The 19,032-nt window shown below is 39.5% G+C and overlaps 1 protein-coding gene and 1 long non-coding RNA gene across 3 annotated transcripts; both read left to right on the top strand.

Moving 5' to 3' along the window:
* Nucleotides 1–1,277: 1,277 nt before the first annotated feature.
* On the top strand, nt 1,278–8,204 carry atp6v0d1 (ATPase H+ transporting V0 subunit d1). Of its 2 annotated transcripts, XM_056265320.1 has the most exons (9): nt 1,278–1,498; nt 4,761–4,932; nt 5,155–5,333; nt 5,528–5,607; nt 6,232–6,309; nt 6,416–6,592; nt 6,800–6,877; nt 7,004–7,167; nt 7,656–8,204. In XM_056265320.1, the coding sequence occupies exons 1-8, from the start codon at nt 1,372–1,374 to the stop codon at nt 7,163–7,165; spliced, it is 1,053 nt and encodes a 350-aa protein (XP_056121295.1). In that variant the 5' UTR covers nt 1,278–1,371; the 3' UTR covers nt 7,166–7,167; nt 7,656–8,204. The 2 variants fall into 2 exon arrangements, with proteins under 2 accessions (XP_056121295.1, XP_056121294.1); XM_056265319.1 differs by having other exon boundaries at nt 7,004–8,204.
* Nucleotides 8,205–8,407: 203 nt separating this feature from the next.
* LOC130099596 (uncharacterized) lies at nt 8,408–9,418 on the top strand. The gene is made up of 2 exons (XR_008808417.1): nt 8,408–9,266; nt 9,304–9,418. It is a non-coding gene; the product is annotated as an uncharacterized LOC130099596 (long non-coding RNA).
* Nucleotides 9,419–19,032: the final 9,614 nt, after the last annotated feature.

A 19,032-nucleotide genomic window follows, 5' to 3' on the forward strand; every position in this document is an offset into this window, starting at 1 on the left:
TTTTGAGTGAGTAGCAAAAGAGTAGGCAAGCTTTGGGACATACTACTTCGTCATCTTTAACGGACAGATCTGTCGCGGGCATCCTGTCACCGTAAACTGCCCTGTCAATCATCTCGTCACAGTTAAAATCCTCCATTCAATCTAATATAACTTCTTACCATTTCGGAGATAATTGTTGTCCCACGTTCATCTGCCAGTCATGGGTCTTTCATGCGGAGACTCTCCTCATGTGTTTGGAATTTGAATATAATAATGCATTTAAAAGTTAATGGCTAAACGTATCTTTGCAAAAGTTCACAATGCTGCTGCAGATGCAATATAATGTGGACAACATTGAATAAATACATTTTCGTCAGGTTAGATACTGATAATTAATCACTCAAACCCCTTTATCTAAACCTCTCTACATAACCGTCGGACTCGCGCGTCCTCCATGTCTGTAGTTTTTGAACACTTTTCATTCGTGTTTGTAGTTCTAACCGAATCCTCGTCCAACGCACGATGGGTTGTGGGCAATATCCGGCAATATCAGCCGTGCGCATCCATAGACATAATAAATATATATTATGTCTATGTGCGCATCGATCTGCACTTCAGATTCTGACCGGATATAGTAGACCATCCGGGTCTCTTTGGGACACTCATTTCAACATACTACGATTTGGGACGTACTAATTCTATTTTCGAATACTATTTAGGACGGATAGTATGCGAATTGGGACGCAGCATTTGTCTGAGATCAGTATTTAAGGTCTGATTGTCATATGCTCAGTCACATGAGTTTGTGTGCGTGTGTGTGTGTTCATCCGGGTATTCGCAACTTCAGTTATGGGAAGTCGGACTCATTTCCACGAATCGGTTCTTTCGAATCGTTAGATTGAAAGATTCTTGCTTCAAAACGATTCTCAAGTGTTTTCCGTCACATCTATTGCTATTTCTTACTAGCTATTTTACGATTAAATTGTACTGATCGTTTATTATTATGTATGCAGCTAGGATTTAGCTCATAATTCAAAAAAGTAATTTCGAAATTACAAATTGCATTTAAAATAAACTATTTATTTTTATTTTTGTTATACATCTTTCGGGTGAAAAAAGTGATTTTACAAAAAAAAAAAACCGGTTTCGTATGTTTGTTGATTAAACTGACATACAATCAAGTTGTAAACAATTCAGTATTTGTAGAAATTCTGATATTCGGCTCATTGAATCATTCAGAATTGTTTTGTGAATCTGTTCAAATGGTTCATTAAAAAGATTCGACTCAGAAGAACAAATCGTTCACGAATCGGACAGCACTGTCAATCAGGACTGCGGAGCTACATCTTGCTTTTTCTGTAGCTAGTACACAGTTAGTCTTATTTTTTCACCATGCCTTTCTCTGAATTATATTTTAATGTGGATAATGGTTATCTGGAGGGGCTGGTGAGAGGTTTTAAGGCTGGTATTTTATCTCAGGCGGATTATTTGAACCTTGTTCAATGTGAAACTCTGGAAGGTGAGTCAAATGTGTCTTTAGGCTGCTAGCTTATCTGATCCGTTTTATTTTTCGACATTTCCACATGCAGTTGCGTGTCGTTTTTGACATGTATTGTCGTTTAAAAATGCAAACCGTATTTTATCATTGATGTGGTAAGTTATCTCGCTCATAAATCGTCATAAAACAACAGCACAGCTAATGTCAGTTAACGTTAGCTTGTTTCTTTAGCCAGCACAGATCCTCCGAGCGTTTAAATCCCCTTCAGCTGGCGAAGTTCAGTTTTTACAACCTTATATTTCCCATGTTCATCTGCCCTGATATTAAGTAAACTAATGAAGTCCACTGAACATTATATTATATTACTTTTTAATTTAAGTGCAATAAATATACATGCTAACTGTGCTGCTTTCAGCAACATATTCATTGTATCAGCTATTTTCTGATCTGTATATTTACGTTATTTATTTTACTTGATCGTTCGCAAATGTTTAAACCGCTGCTCTATTTTAAACATGCAATGTAATGTACAGTATTATTTTTAAAGGCCTGCGTTTAACCTGACGGACTGATGGTTACCAGAACATCCTCGGTTGTGATTTCAACGTCGTATTTAAATGGTTAAGACCAGCCAGTAATTGATTTTGACCCGTTTAAAGTAATGATAGGGATAAATTGTAAATATGTGTTTGTATTTTTTTTTTTTTTTAAATAAACGAAAGATACAGGTCTCATTTGAGGAATGATAGTTGATGGTGCTAGTCATGTGATAGTCTGTCATCATGACGTCAGTTCTGTAGGATTGGCATATTCTCATTCAACCTGTGCTGATGGCAGTATACTTGTTTTTTATGACCTTACTCGTCCAGCAATTTACTTTCACTTATAAAAACAAACAAACAAAAAAAACATTTGCTTTAAAGAAAACCAATTATGACCAAATTTGTTTGGATGGAGTTTGGTTTGCCTTCTTCATGAAAAACAAAATATTATATATATATATATCTAAATCAATGCTGCATAAATTAATTTAGACATCCTCTAGATGAAAATTTTACAGTATTAAAAAATAAAGTATTTTGACAGTATTCACTGGAATAGAGCTTTGTCACTCTGAAAACTCCCTAACAAATATGAGTACATTTTAAGAAACTGTAGCCTGGTTAAAACCAGACCATTCTCAGTTGTAACTGAGTTATGGTCTGGCAAAGCGTCATAGACTAGGGCTGCAACAAACGATTATTTTGATAATCGATTAATCTAACGATTATTAGAACGATTAATCGACTAATCGTCGATTATTTCGCAGACTAATCAGTAAGTTTGGAACGATTATTCAGCTTTTCCAATTAGTTAAAACATTGAGTTATACATATTCTAACTATAATATAAAAAAAGAAAATCACTTCAGCTTTTGAAATAGTTGTTTTAATGAACTTTGAGCCAACTAAACAGGTCATTCTCTTTAAGTTTTCAGATTTCGGTCCAACTCAAATCACACACAAATGCTCTCTAAGCATTGTTTAATAGGCCCACTGCTTTTCTTAGAACTGAAACAGAAAAAGGGACATTTACTTCAGGACACAAAGAATGGTAAAATAATAATCTGCAAACAATTATTATAATTATAAAATTACAATCTTTTTTTACATAGCAATTGAGCTGACAGAGACGTTCTCATTCCCTTTTAATTTATAGTATGATAAAGTGACTGCCGTGATATTCTTCCTATATCATAGGAAGGATATAACATCTCGTTTTGTAAGTCTTCATGATTATTGAACAAAATACAGGCAAGTGATAAGACTATAATAATACCTAATATACTAATAGTGTTACAATAATAAAAACAGCCCTGACTCCTAAGCTCGATCAAGCTTTATTCTATACAAAATAAGTCATCACATTACTGTAATTATATTACTATTGATAATATTATTACTATTATTAGTAGTATTGCATTCTCTAATAAAGAGAGATTTGCCGCTGGTTAGTTAACGTTAGCTCCAGCTGGAGAACACTCACTTCTCACCGGCTCCTCTTTTGCCGGGATGTTTCCTCTTGCACCCCAACATTGCACACGACAGCATTCTTGATTTGAAGTTTTGTGAAACTTTCCCAAACCTAAACCTTGCTAGTTCGGATTCGTTTGCACTGACTGTCATAATTCGCGCTGTTTTCTCTTCTATCGCAATAGCATTTGTAAGGGCTGCACTACACTCTAGCGCTACAGCGCCGTAGCGTTCAAATCGCGGGATTGCAGGCCCTTACATTAGGTCACGTGAGATCAAACGACTACTCGACAACAAAGATATTTGTCGACAAATTTTTATTGTCGACGTTGTCGACAACGTCGACTAATCGTTGCAGCCCTATCATAGACAAATCATTTCCAGAGGGGCGTCACCAACGGACGTCGCGGATAGACCTAAACCCAATCAGAGCGATGAAGGAGATGACGTATGCAGAGCGGCGGAGAAACATCTCCGAGTGTTGTTCTTTGGTCGGTTTTTAACAAAAAGGAAACGTTCAAATCGCTTAAAACGGGCGCGATAGCTGATTCAAACGAGTGATGTTCGATGGCGGCATTCATCTTTGTAATGTAGGCTACAAAATCCCAGCGGTGTCGTCATCGTGTAAAGCCCGCCCCAACATTTCTGATTGGTGCCTCGATTTCGACGGATTGGAAATGGACTTGAATGAGCTCTTTGCCAGACTAACTTTCAGAGCAAATCTAAATTTGCCGGAAGTTGTCTGGGTTTTCCCAGGCTAAAGAAACTGCGAAATATCTATCCAACTAGCTCCCAAATTGCTACTTTTGCTGATGTTTCCAACTTATGTGTATTTTGTAAAATTGGGAAAGAAACTTAATTTATTTGATCAATTCAATCAGATAGCCTACATTCCATTTGGGACAGTTTAAATCTAAAAAATCCTTCAACCTGTGCTGCATTACTGCCTAATATTTCACAGTTTACAATTAAATAACTTTTAAAATAACCCCAAAAATGAATGCAATGTTTTTAGAAATGGAATAAATTGTCTCCCCCTTTAAGAATCAATGGGAAGTGACTCACTTGGAATTTTTGCTTGTGCTTTAGGGAACTGGAAACTGTGTAAAAACATTTCTGAGATGAATGTATATAGAAATCACTTCGAGCACAACCCTTTAGCATTGACGAATGAGAATTTGGGTTTACAGATAAATTCATCATCATCATCATCATCTTCTTCTTTAAAATAAAAATAAAATAAAAAAGTTTTTGCTTGTATTTCTCCTCAGACCTGAAGCTTCATTTGCAGAGCACTGACTATGGAAGTTTCCTGGCCAATGAAGCCTCCCCCCTCACTGTCTCCGTCATTGATGACAAACTAAAAGAGAAGATGGTGGTTGAGTTCCGCCATATGAGGAACCAGTCTTATGAGCCTCTGGCCAGCTTCATGGATTTCATCACGTGAGTGCAGACAGATATAAAAAAACATAAGCAAACCATGCTGCCAATTCACAACACGAGGTGTCAAATATAATGCTGTATTTTACAAATTTATTGGATTTAGTGAATATTCATAACCAAGACATTTCTTTTTATAGCTTTTTCTGCTGGATTTTAAACGAATCACTATGTTTTATTAAGCTATTTTCCGCCGTTTTTTTCTGCTATTTGCTGCTTTTTCAGATACAGCTATATGATTGACAACGTCATCCTGCTTATCACTGGAACTCTGCATCAGCGGGCCATCTCTGAGCTGGTGCCCAAGTGCCATCCGCTTGGCAGCTTCGAACAGATGGAGGCCGTTAACATTGCCCAGACTCCAGCAGAGCTCTATAATGCCATCCTGGTGGATACACCACTTGGTAGGACAATCTTGATATAAAAAATTAACACATGAATCACGTTCACTTTAAGTTTTGTGGCTAGAGGAAGTCACTGAGTTGCAAATCTTGTAAAATTTTTTTTTAAGCATTCACAAATCTCCAAAACATATTCTAAATAATACCAAAGTGCTCATCCCCACATCACAGTTAAAGGCTGTTTCTGTTTGTTGCAGCTGCTTTCTTTCAGGACTGCATCTCTGAGCAGGATTTGGATGAGATGAACATTGAAATAATTCGGAACACCCTTTACAAGGTCAGCCTTGCGATGGAAAATACAGGGACGTAAATCTTAAACATTCATTAGGAATTTTCTCGTGACATAACAAATATGCTTAATTAAACACAGAAACTCGCTGGTTTTGTCTGGATATTATGTGCGGGTAGTGATCTAACTTTGACACTGTATGTTGGGGAGACCGGGGCTAGTTGTCACCATATTTACGCCTTTGAATATTTTTCAGGGTAGGTTGATTTCTGTATAGGCATATACCAAGACTTGGCTGCAAAAACTTTATTGAACAGCAGTGTTGTTGAGCAGAAAAAATTATACAGTAGGTTAAACACTTGTTTTGTTTTAATTTTGTTTTAATTTTTCCAAAATACAACTTGCAGTGAAATGTAAACCTGGTCAGCTACTTAGACTGTCCATTAAATATATAAATAGTTGATAAAAAAAAAGGTAAGATAAGATGAACACAAGAAATAATGATGGAAAAATGTGTGATGATAACAAAATAGCAATAAAGTCAGTAGGATTAAAAAATGCTGGGCATGTTACCAGTAAAATATGTCAGTATTCTTTCTACCTCTGAGCTCTGTCTGGCCTTTAACCTTGAAACCATGAGCTGTGGTTGATCTCTCCTGTCTGTGTCTCCAGGCGTATCTCGAAGCTTTCTACAAGTTCTGTTCCTCACTGGGGGGAACAACCGCAGACACCATGTGTCCAATTCTGGAGGTGAGTAATACAAGTACAATGAAAAAGATTCTGATGGGATTTTTTAATTGTTATTGATACATTTCAGTCTTTTAGTAACTAAAGCAAAGCTTTGTTTGTGTATCAGTTTGAGGCAGACAGAAGGGCTTTCATCATTACCATTAACTCCTTTGGTACGGAGCTCTCCAAAGAAGACCGAGCGAAACTTTTCCCTCACTGTGGCAAGCTCTACCCAGAGGGTCTAGCACAGCTAGCCCGCGCAGATGATTACGAGCAGGTCAAAGCTGTCGCTGAGTACTACCCTGTAGGTATCTGTGTACACCGAAATGGCTTCAAACTAACACTTCATAGACAGCATGATTAAATTATGACAGAATGTTCAGAATCTTTGGCTGAACTGTTCTTTTAATTCTATAAGAGTTGTTTTGATGTGAAGTTCACGTAGCGTGTCTTTGGTATTTTTGCCCACCAAAATGATTTGAGGATTAACACTGAATTCATGTTGCTTCAGGAATACAAGCTTCTCTTTGAGGGTGCTGGCAGCAACCCAGGAGACAAAACCCTTGAGGATCGCTTTTTTGAACACGAGGTCAGCATTACAGAGAGAATGCTACTACATTGGATCTTATGTAATTCAGGGATTTTTTTGATGTTGGCAAATGTGTTCTTTTGAAAGTCCTCTGCTAATGGGAAAATGTTGGTTATGTGTTTGCAGGTGAAACTTAATAAGCTGGCCTTCCTGAATCAGTTTCATTTCAGCGTGTTCTATGCCTATGTCAAATTGAAGGAACAAGAGTGCCGGAACATTGTGTGGATTGCAGAGTGTATCGCCCAAAGGCACCGGGCTAAGATTGACAACTACATCCCCATATTCTAATGGTACATAATATCAGTCTTGAATAATGATCCACATGGCATGTATTAACTGTACTCTGTTATGTTGATTCTGAAAATGATGATTCTGTCTCCTCCCTGTTTCTTGCACTATGCCACTCTTACCTTTCATTGTGATTGTCTTTATTAGAGTAAATTATCGTTTGTTTTTGTCTGACAGACAAAGCAATGCAGTTAGCATTCCATCTCAAAACTTAGGATTTTTTTAAATGAAAAGTTTTATAAAAGTAGTCAATGTTATTTTGCTTCATAATATTATGACTGTGTAACAATGTCACCTAGAAACCAATCACAGCCCTTTGCAAGTAAATAAATGCAGGGAGTTACAGGAAAACAGGAGAGTTTATGTTTTAGTGAAACATAACTAAAGAGAGATCTATTGTCATACTCTTCCTGTGTAAGGCTAAGAAAACATGCATTCCATCATTATTGTTTATGCATTGAATACTTTTTCAATTAATGTACATTTTCAGATTATAAACTCCCTGAACTCGGGATCTTAGAGGATCCAGTATCCACATCTGATGAGGCTTAGATAACCACTGCTAATCTAGACAGCTGTCCTTATTCATGAAACAAGCAGAATGAATTTCAGTATAAATTTTACATACAAGCTTTTTTGTGTAAATTGTTGGATTCAATGCAACAACACGGTTTACGTAAGCATGGATTTATAATTGATTTACAGAGAAATTGTTTTCCATGTGTTTCATGAATACGGAACAGTAGGATTATCCTTATAAAAAAGAGAAATGTGGGCGATTTACACGAAAATGTTTTTTTGTGTTTAGATTGTTCATAATGTATGTTTGTTAAAATGAGAATTGTGTGCTTGCCATTTGTAAATTTGTGCTGACATAATTTATGGAGTAGATCATATTTCATGATTGACAGCTGAATTGGTGAGGTCTAATGGATCTAGTATTAAGAAAGACCATGCCCTCTTGCAATGTAAAATCTATTGTACTGTTGTAACCATAATGTTTGTGTTTTAAGTGATCTAAATGAAGTCTATATATATATATACACACACACACACACTAAATATACAGTAAATCTGTGTTTGTATGTTTTATTCTATCTTTAAGAGAAAAAGAGAGGATTGAAAAACAGCCACTATTGCATTTTGTGGAGATATCTAGCTTGATTTAGCAGTAGTTACATTAGCCACCACCAGATGGTGCAAAGAGCCCAAAAATCCTTCATCAACATGTGCAGATTGGCTTGGAAGTTGGCTACAGCATGCGCTTTAGAATTTAAATAAAAATTTTACTACAGACATTCAGCTGAACACAAAAGGATTTACTGTACCTTCCAACACAACCTGAAGATATTCTTTATAAAGATAATTATCCTGGTGTATTGTACTATTGTGTGGAGATGTTTAAGCATGTGGTGTTCTAGTTGACAGGAAGATGTGTCTGCCAAAACCCATGAGAGGCCTCTGGGGCTAATGATGCCGTGTTTGCATTAACGCTGTGTTACTGTACTCTGCCAAAAGCTAAGCTATACCTAAACATGTGAAGGATGTGCCAACCGCTTACTGACAGAGCTTCAGTCTTTTGTAAATACCAGATGTGGTTTGAACATGTAGTTGAATGGCTGGCTATCTGTGTTTTAAAACACTGGACACATTTTTTTCCTAGGGCTTAGTGATGTTCTAAACACCCACGCTGTACATTGAGTTTTGTATTTCGGTTCGGATGAACATAATTTTTTTTTGGAGGGGGCTTTGTATCACTCTCTGATGACCCCATCCTCGTTCTTTCTACGTGCTAAAACATTATGGTCCAGGCCTCATTAAAAACGCTTAATTACTGCAAACAATCACAGCCTTTTAGTTCCACAGTGCTCTGGACCTATTGCGGATCAGAAGACCGAAAATGGCTTGGACTCTAGCAACCTTTTTGAATGCAAATTATCTTAGCAGCCACGTCACCGCAGCCAAGACAAGAGCACAATAAGTTTAAACTATTCATCTTCTTGTTGCCACACAACTCCTGGAAAATGCATAAATCTTTCAGACGCCCCAATCCATTTTCATTCAGTAGTTATGCAATGTATCTGTTTTGACCAATGTTAATGTTGTAATATTATGGTGGACATTCTATTACAGTACAGGTGGTATTCCTGTTTATCTTCTTCAGCAAATAGTGATGGTTTGGTTTAGCCAGATCTAATGCAGTTGGATGTATACGATGGAAGTCCCAGACTTGAATAAAATAATGGAGGTGAATTTATGGAACATTATGGGATTTATGGCCATTTTGATTAGGTGATGCATGTACAAAGTTACTGTTGGATCGTCACCTTTGCATTGTAGGAACACCATCTAACTTTACTACTTAATGTCATTCCGAACATGAATGGCTTTCTTTCTTCTGTGGAACACAAAATATATTAGTGCTGCCACTAACGACTAATTTTCTAACGACTAATCTTTCGAACTAATTTTTCGATTAGTCGACTAATCTAAACGACTAATAAAAAAAAAAAGTGTTTATTTCGTTGTGTCCATTTTATTTTGAACTCAACTGAAGGGCCAAAACATAAAATGTCACCTGTTCAAAAACATTATGTATTAACAATCTAAGCATTAAGTATCTGCATTTCCATTAGGCTATACCATATTAGTCAGAGTCCTAATCTAATCCTCTAATAACAAACATGTATGTATTACTTAAATTAGCTCTTTGTTCTGCCTTAAAAAATGTGCAGTAAGCTAATAATGATTAATTTATGTACATTTCTGAAAAGCATAACTGATAACATCACTCTGAATAGTAAAGTAGATGCAATGCATTTTCTGTGAAAAGCGCTATACAAATAAATTGGAATTGAATTGAAAGAGTCTGGACTAGCCCACTATGAGTCGCGCTGAAAGCAGGCAGGCACGCAGTTATGTAGCTCGCGTTTACACTTGCGTGCATGGCAGGCCCGTGCCGCGGTTCGCGTGAATGTGAAAGCAACACGGACTCGGGAGCGCTTGTTCAGGAAGTTAAGTAACCTGCCCATGCGTTTTAGCTGATTATGATGCATTTAGTTAAATAAAACACATGTAAGGGATGATAGTGTTGATGATTTACCTTGGATACGCGAGAGTTGAGTCTGCAGTGTGCGCATTGCGCGTGCAATCAGGGCAACACATTTGGAAATCCACTGTCTCCTCAAAAGAGTCCGTTTGAAAAACACAATATATTGACCCGCGTTCTGTTTTCTATCATGCGCCGTGCACGTTTGCGATGGCATAAGATGCAGGCAAACTCAACAGGGTTCGATAGAATTGAGTGTGAAACCAGACCAACGCTGCGGGGGGCGCCGGGAACAATCGCGCTCGCGCTCGGACTCGGACCGCAGCAAACGAGCCCACTGTGAAAGCTCCGTCACCTGCCTCCGCAATTTTTCATATCAAAGCAGTGAAGGCGGGCGGGAACGTGAAGGAAAATGATAGCAGATAAACCAGCAGGGCGCGCACGGCGCACAGACTGGTGTGTGGAGGTGAATTACAGTGAGCCGTTTGTGACGGGAGACCAAAAATAAATAGCGGTCAATAGTAAAATGACACGTCGACTAAAAAAATTGCCGTCGACTAATTTGCATGGTCGATTACGTCGACTAAGTCGACTAATCGCGGCAGCACTAATTATGTGACCTGTTCCATTCAATGGTCACTAAAACTGTTTGGTTACCAACGTTCTTCAAAATATGCTTTTTTATGTTCTGTAGAAGAAAGAAATGCATGCAGGTTTGGAACAACATAAATAACAGAATTTTCATTTTTGGGTGAACCACCCCTTTAAGTTCATGCAATGCAACATCTTTACTATTCTATTGAAGAGTAGTAACCACAGTAGAGTAAAGAGTGCAAGACCTACATCTTACATCTTCTGTCACAGAGCCTTTAAGAGCATGTTCACTATTCTCTAATTGGATTACGAATCCCTACAATTCAGCAGGATGATGCCCTCTCCACCCACTGGTGTTAAGATGTTCAGAGAGATGCCTTTGGTTATATTTTGCTGATACTAGGAAACAGTTTTAGTGTTTCTGTGGAAGTCACAGTGTTCCCAGTACCCAGGAGGACACACATGGTTAGCATTTAGATACTGAAATAAAGATATTCTGAGAATATGGGAGGCAACTGTGATGCACTGTCACCTGCTATACAGGAAAAACCATCACACTGCAAATGTAGGTTCAAATATACAAAGTCTTTTTTTTTTTTTTTACATTTATCTTTGTATACTTCCTGGTGAAGAAAGGAAGATGCATAGAAAAAACGAGTATGCGTCAAATGCAGGGTGCAGACACAGCTATACTTACATTTTATAGTATAGTTACAAGTACGTAGCCTGTGTGTTCCTTTGCACTTGCAGGAAATGGTTCTCTGGTTGCACAACACTCACTGATGCCCTGGGATTTGACTGGCATTATTACAAGCGCACTGGGCAGCCTCTTCTCCATGGGCTTTTTCTTTGACAAGAAGATCTCTGTTGGAAACCAGATGAGCAAAAATAGCCTGCTAATGATGTTTTTGTGGGCCCTTGTCAAGCAGTGAATGAGAGAAGTCAAGGACTGATGTATGCAGACTTGTACCCATTGACCGGTACTTACAAACAGTTACAAACAGACTGAGAAGACAGAAACAAAAGCAACGTATATAGGCATCTGTAAAACGCTGCAGTCTTTGTATCTCTACTGCTTTACAGTCACTGCACATTAAATGATGTTACACAGTCCTATGCTTCTGCAAAAGCTTGCATCAGAAGCAGGGTGGCATTCTGCGAAAGTGAACATGAAGAATAGCATCATTTAGATTTGTTTTAATTACTTGAAAAATGCTAATTCCGGATCGTGACCTTGTTTACAATAAACCAGTGGGAGAATCTATAGTGAGACGCCATTATAATTGTGCTGCGGTTGCCAAACTGTTAATTATTTGTGTGGATGAAATTAATGACGTGTAGCCACAGTTGCCTCAGATCATTCTCTACTCATTAACACAGCCTAAACATTAAGCCCCCATCAATGTAGTTCTAACAAAGGCTGCTGCATTAGATGGGTATGTGTGTCCTGTGGTGTCCTATGCCCCTCTGTCCCTCATCTTGCTTTGCCATCTGACAAATGCCCCGGCGACTCGGCCCCATCTCCTAGTGGCAAGTGCTGGGAACAAATGCGCTATACATTGTTTACAATGTAATTGTGTCCCACAGTCCAGGAAGAAAACAAACAAACAGAGGGAACATAGGGAGCATATGGTTACATAAGGTTTGGCACTGTATGGATGACCAAGTGTCCTTCCTGTCTGCCTGCAGCACTGTCTTATGTGTCTAACATTACGGACATTGCAGTTTATCGCTCTGGCCACATTTGCAGGCCTCAAGCCTCCCTGCAGCAGGACAATGGCATGTTCACATAGGTGAGCACTGAGTAGGGGTCTCTTTAGTGTCCTAAATTATTGGCACTGTGACCTTAATTCCTCCCACAAATGAAGGTCTAGATAGATTAGATGGTAAGCAAACAGTCAGTTCTCATAATCAATGTGTTGGATGCAGAAGAAATGGACAGGAATAAAGATCTGAGAGACTTTGACAAGGGCCAAATTATGGTTTTCAATCTACTTTTTCAGCCTAGTGTGTCTGGCCTGCACAAACCATACCATTTTCCATCCAAGTATGCTCAGTGTTAAGAACTTAGTATGTTGATGTTGGCAAACGTCCTGTTCTGGATTTTAACATCTGTAGCGCTGAGACAGTGTGCAGCACTCCTCACTCCTGAGGGGAATTAGCAAGTCTGAACCGTTGCCTGTGGCACACCTGCAAAGGTCTTGAAATGCTAAGCTTTTAATTAGACTGAAATTTGTTGCTAGCAGGCCAGACACTCACTAACGTTAATCATAATATCAGTTTTACATACAAGTACTTCAAGTACGACTAGATGTGCTGACAACATGAAGTGTTAGAGTGGAAAATCTTGCAGCTGTGAAGTAATGCTGGATGGACCTACATTGTTTATTGATGTAGTGGTGTGTTATTGTTCCCTATTTTGAATGGCACAATCTCCTGCCCTTTGTCCTTAACACCTCACCACAACCCAAGAGTTGACTTGTGTGTGAAACATTTTTTGTTTCTTTTCCATAAAAAAAAAAAAGAAATGACCCTCTGGAATTGGCTGAACTCTTGCATCAGGACACCACTAGCATTATTAATCTGAACTCTTTCTCAGAATTTTCTTTGCTTTTCTCTCTGCTATGCCAGATTTCTCAACTCTTGGACATACAGTACTTGGGTCCAGTATTTTGTTTAATTTGGTCCTTTTTGCCACGTTAGCTATCAGTGGCAGTGTAAGGAACAGTAATTGATGGATAGATTTGAATCTGTATTGTGTACATGAGCACCACATCTCAACATGTCAGAGCATATGTCTTGTAAACATAATATCTTGGAAGTAGTGCTTTATATGTAAAGGGAAATTAACATTTAACATTTACACACACACATACGTATATATATATATATATATATATATATATATATATATATATATATATATATATATATACAGTATAGCTATATATATAGCCGTTTCTTTTTCTGTTTTTCCAGAATTGGCTGAACCTTTTCCCCAGGACACCACCAGCATTGTTAATCTTGTCTCTTTCTCAGAATAGTCTGAGGGGGAACAGGATTTGGCAAATGATGCAAGATCGGACTTGAACTTGCATCACCCATCTGAGCACCACATCTCAACGTATGACAGCACATGCAGTAACTGCTACATGCTGAGACTTTGAAGTTTTTTTTTTTATATGTATTGATTTTTAAAAGTTGGAGTCGGATATTGTCCATAACAGCCTTTAGTTTTACATCACAGTCTGACAAAACCACACATGACAGCTTGTACAGAGAATGAAAACAATGAAAATACTTAAAAAATTTAACGAATCCTAGCCACTTCACAATAAGTTGATAGTTGGTAAAATAAATAGTTGATGTATGAGTGTGTTTGCATAAGTTTGATGTATAAGTTTGCACAACTAAGGAAACTGAGGAAACAATGAAGCAGAAATGTTTGTAAAACTTTATTTTTATTTTTTTATGAATTATTTTTTTGATAATCACACAAATTGCTGCAGCTGGGACTGTGAGAGAGGCTAAACATACTTTTCTCTGTTTATTACACAAGTGCCACTCATATTTACAGTGTTTACTGGCAGGGACACTTTGCATTGTTTAGGAACAAAGTTCTCATCAATTCTGGACCAAGCGCTGCTTGGCTAATCACAGTTCCCAGTGGGATGTGGTGTGTGACAATGTGTCCCATTTATTCCTTATTATGTTTCAGCTATCAAAGAATGTCCTCACTGCTCTTTCCAAAAACAATAAATGCAGTTAATGAGATAAACATGATTACCAATAAATCTTCTGGGATTTTGACTTTGCTACAAAGGCTAAGTGTCACAGTGTCTGTTGTATTTCCACTGGGTGTCCACTAGATGTCCCTTCCTTCCTGTCTCCATTCATCCTGGAACCACATTTCCCATAATCCTTGTTTGTTCCCATCACTTGTGATTGCACCCAGCTGTTCCCATTTATGTTGTTAGTGTCTGTGCATGAATACCTTGGGTGCTTCTCAATATCCCTCCTCGTCTCCTCGCTCCTCCGTCCTCCATCCTATGACCCGGAAACCAATCGAGCTCAGCCATCTTGAAGGACATCTCAATTCTCTAATTGCACTGCGAGGAGGCGAGGATCGAGGAGTGAGGAGGCTTCCAGAGGAGCTATGAGCGAGGATGCACAGGTGTACCCTTTGCGGAAGAGTTTTATCGACTAAACATGACGCACGTATCAATTCTCCTCCCCCTTCACATCTGTCACAAACATTTGAATTTATACTTTACTTTTGTAGTTTACATAAACCACACAACTCACATATTTCAACAAGGTATCTTGCTTTATTATTATTTATTATGAATTTCTTAAATAAACAAACTTTAACAACATAAGGGCAGATCCTTTGAGCACTGCTGATGACGCAGTGAAGTGACGCTCGAGTGATCAAGTATTCCAAAGTATAAAAAAAGCTTTCATTCAATTCCTCCGTCCTCATTTTTTTTCCTTGCAGCCTTCCCTCGTGTCCTACAGGGGGTGGAGCTGAGACGCGAGGAAAGGAAGCGAGGAAAGGAAACGAGGATGCACAAATAAGAATTGAGAAGCACCCCTTGTCTGTGTTAGTTCATGTCACGGAGTCATTATTGTATGTCACTCGTCTACTCTAAGGTCTGGTTTCAAGTTTGTTCTCGTTTTTGTTCTTGCTTGTTTTGTTTATTTGTTCGCTGACTGATTAAATGGTTTTCGACACTGGCATGGGTGACTACGATTCTGATTATTTGGACTTTGACTCTTGCATGGATGACGATTATTTGGATTGCCCTGATTACCATGTTGCTGCGTTTGGATCCACCCATTTCTCCGCTAGCGATCGTGACACTAAGCTTCTTAACTGTGGGTGTTTTGACCCCGTTCCCCTGCTTTTTGAATGTCTGGATCCTGATTCCATGAAAATTAGAGTATGGCTTAGCTCTTGGTATAACTTTTACCAGGAACTGAGCCTTTCTGCTCTGGTCAAAAAGCTTTGAAAATCATTATATTGACATGTGTAAGGTAATGGCCTATAGGTCATAAGGGGACACAGATAACTATTTACGCAGTGTCAAAGATTGAGACTGAAGCCATTGTAGATCAGGGGCTCGTTCTTCGTACGTCGCTAACTCACTTAGCTGGATTTGATTGTTGGCGATTTGGCATGATCTTGGATTGTTTGGTTCTTCGACGCTCATCCTGGAGTTGCTGTCATAGCAACAGGTGCGCAAGCTTAAACCTGCTCGCGAGCAGGCTTATTTCATGAAACAGGATTAGATCGCGGCTTCATAAGCGGAGATGATACGGGAAGTGTTTTAGCACAGCGCGATAGTGTAGGATACTTTCTGAGATATATTTTTTTTCTCGTGAAACGATCGTGAGGGTGTTTATACATTATTTTGTTGGAAACGCACATTAATGTTCGACTCGTCGGAGTCAGGCTTTAACAACAGCACAAAATGTTTGCTTTGCCCTAAAATTCTTTGCCAGTGATAAAGTGCTGTCTGTCGTGCCATTCGCAAATTTTACCTGGGGCTCAACCAGTTTTTAGTTTTTTTTTTTTTTGTGGCAATTGCAAGCCATTTAAGATCTAAGATTGTAAAGCAGGGTTTTTTTTTTTTTTTTTTTTGCCAACGCAGGTATATTATAATTTTTAATGAAGATTGTGCAATCATGACCATGCCGATTATAGGTGTGTTCGACATCGGCTGTGGCTGGATGTAAGCGATCGGCGAGAGTAGCCGCGTGCAGGCGGGGAGGAGCTGCAAATGGAGACGTGAAGTCGGACACTTTCTGGTTCCCGTAGTGACCGCTCACGTGGTGTTTGTATACTTTACCACAGCTGAAGTGAAATAAATTCAATATTTGCCAAATGCACAGATGTTTCCGACACATTTTCATTCAATACTTTATGTACTGCTTCATACTGCATCTGTTTGAACAAGAATAAATTTCAAAATAGCCACTATCAATGAAGTGCAGTCGACGTTTTTTAATCACTTTTATTTTGATAAACATAACACAATATAGCCTAACATCCCGACTACATGAAAAGAGTGTTTACTGTTATAAAAAAAACTGATTTGTGAGCTTTAGTGGAACTAAAGGTGTGAGAATAAACACGAAACGCACGTGATCGTTGTCATGCGGTGAAGCTGCGCTGGCTTGAGTTCTCCGGCTACTCTCGAATCGCTCTCGCGGTATTTTGATGGCATACGTCACAGTCACGTGGCATCGGCGCTGTATCAAGTCGGACAACATTTCTAACGGGCATGCACTGCTTCAAGTCAGCCGCCGATCGGTCTGCGCAGAGCTGCATGAAGTCGAACAAGCCTTTTGACTTGCAGTATGTCCCTCAGGCTTCACTAACGTGATTGGTGCCATAGACTATAGACAGCACACATGTTCCCATCAAGGCCTCAATGAAGGGGATTTTGTGAACAGAAAGGGGGCTCACAATGTAAATGTGCAGCCAAGTTACTATTGCGATTCTTAATATTCCAGATTGGTAATATTATATCAAATTTTTTAAAAAATCAGTTGACTGAGTAAAATCTCTTAGATAGTGTGTGATTATGTTCCATATCACAAATGTGGAAGCGAAATGGCCAGGATCTGTGCATGACTCAAGTATTTTCAGAGATTCACATTTATGCACATTATTTGAACGTGGTAAGGAAAATTATAAATATCAAGCTCACTGTATTACATGTCACAGGTCGGGAGGGTCGACCGGGTCTACCCCCTCCCTTTAGAATGAGTACTACTGAGGAGCGGACCAGAAACCAAGCAGACAAAGGAGAGTAAAACTTAGACAGATTTTATTGACTTAAAATAATTTGTTTGTAAATTAAAAAGCTTCTTCTTCCTCCTCAGTATCCAGCCGCTGCAGGGGACGTCGACGGGACCACAGGTGAGTACTCGATACAGTCAGCCCTTCTCGGGCTCTTCGGATGCCCAAGGCTCTCGGCTGTGGAGGGGACGTGGACTGGACAGCAGGCGAGGACTCTCAACACGGTTGACCCTTCTCAGGCTCTCAGTGCCAAAGGCGTACTCTCAATACGGATTGACTCTTTTCAGTCTCTCAGTGCCAAAGGCGTACTCTCAATACGGTTGACTCTTTCCAGCCTCTCAGTAGAATCGACTCTTCTCGATCTCTCAGGTGCAGAAGGTTTACGGCTGTGAAGAGACCCTCGCCTGGACAGCCAGTGAGTGCTCCAAGGACTCAGGTGCAGAAAGCTTACGACTGTGAAGGGGGCGTCGACTAGACAGCAAGTGAGTAATTCGAGTACGGTTGGTTCTTCCCAGTATAGCAGGTGCGGAGGGCTCAGACTTCGCATTCACTCAATCTCTTCCTCAGAAACCTCCAGACTGTAACACAAGACAAGGGCGATGAACACGTGACAGGATTCTTTACATCATGCGTGCAGCACTTCACCTCAACCACACTCGGTGGGACACAGCAGTTACACACGTCACTCTCATCCACCCCGTGAAATTTACGGCCACGGCCCACCTCCTCCTTCTGAACAGTGGGGGCAATAAGACGGAAGAAATTTAGCGACATCATTCATGCATCACAACAGCTGTCTTCTCATTCCGGTGTCTAGTCTCCTTTTCCTGTATCACTTCTCTTCATATCTAATGTCTTGATGTATAAATCACATACAATACGGCCAGTAGAAGGTTTGTACTTATCTTCACCCAGGTAAGAGGACTTGATACTTTCGAGATGACTTCTCCTTTGCCTCTCCGTTCCACACCACCCAGTTTCTTCGTAGCGGATTCCTTTCCGCGGGTCGATCTCACCAGCCGGCTTGTCCCACAGAAACTCTCAGCCCACCTCGTCGCGGGAAGCGCGCTGCTGCTCACACCATGCTGCTGCTGCCCCGTGCTGCTCTACCGTCCCTTCTTTGTCTCCCAAAGCTTTGTTTTTATCCGTTTCAAAAAGCTGTGTGTCCCAATCATCAAACAGCCCCTTGATGCGCCGCACCTGCTGTCACTTTGTCATCAGCGGCTGCTGTTGCCATGGTAGCGATGCATACAAGGCTGGCTGGGTGTTCAGTTGAAAACACTCCGGGTGGAAACATCCCTCCGTGGACTATTTAGTTCCGCCTCTATTTCGTCACCTTGTGACACATACACTTATGCTTATCCTAACAGAACTGCATTTTTACATTATACAGGTGATTACAACAGGATCCTGCTT

Source organism: Rhinichthys klamathensis, unplaced genomic scaffold (genome assembly GCF_029890125.1).
Source record: "Rhinichthys klamathensis goyatoka isolate OS25496 unplaced genomic scaffold, OSU_Roscu_1.1 h1tg000232l_1, whole genome shotgun sequence".
NCBI classification, from domain to species: Eukaryota; Metazoa; Chordata; class Actinopteri; order Cypriniformes; family Leuciscidae; genus Rhinichthys; species Rhinichthys klamathensis.

Excerpts from the sequence above, each read along its gene's own strand:
- atp6v0d1 (XM_056265319.1), top strand. The coding sequence starts at position 1,372 with ATGCCTTTCTCTGAATTATATTTTAATGTGGATAATGGTTATCTGGAG. Across the intron at positions 5,334-5,527 it reads CCTGGTGGATACACCACTTG|CTGCTTTCTTTCAGGACTGC; the intron begins GTAGGACAATCT and ends TGTTTGTTGCAG. Across the intron at positions 6,593-6,799 it reads CTGTCGCTGAGTACTACCCT|GAATACAAGCTTCTCTTTGA; the intron begins GTAGGTATCTGT and ends ATGTTGCTTCAG.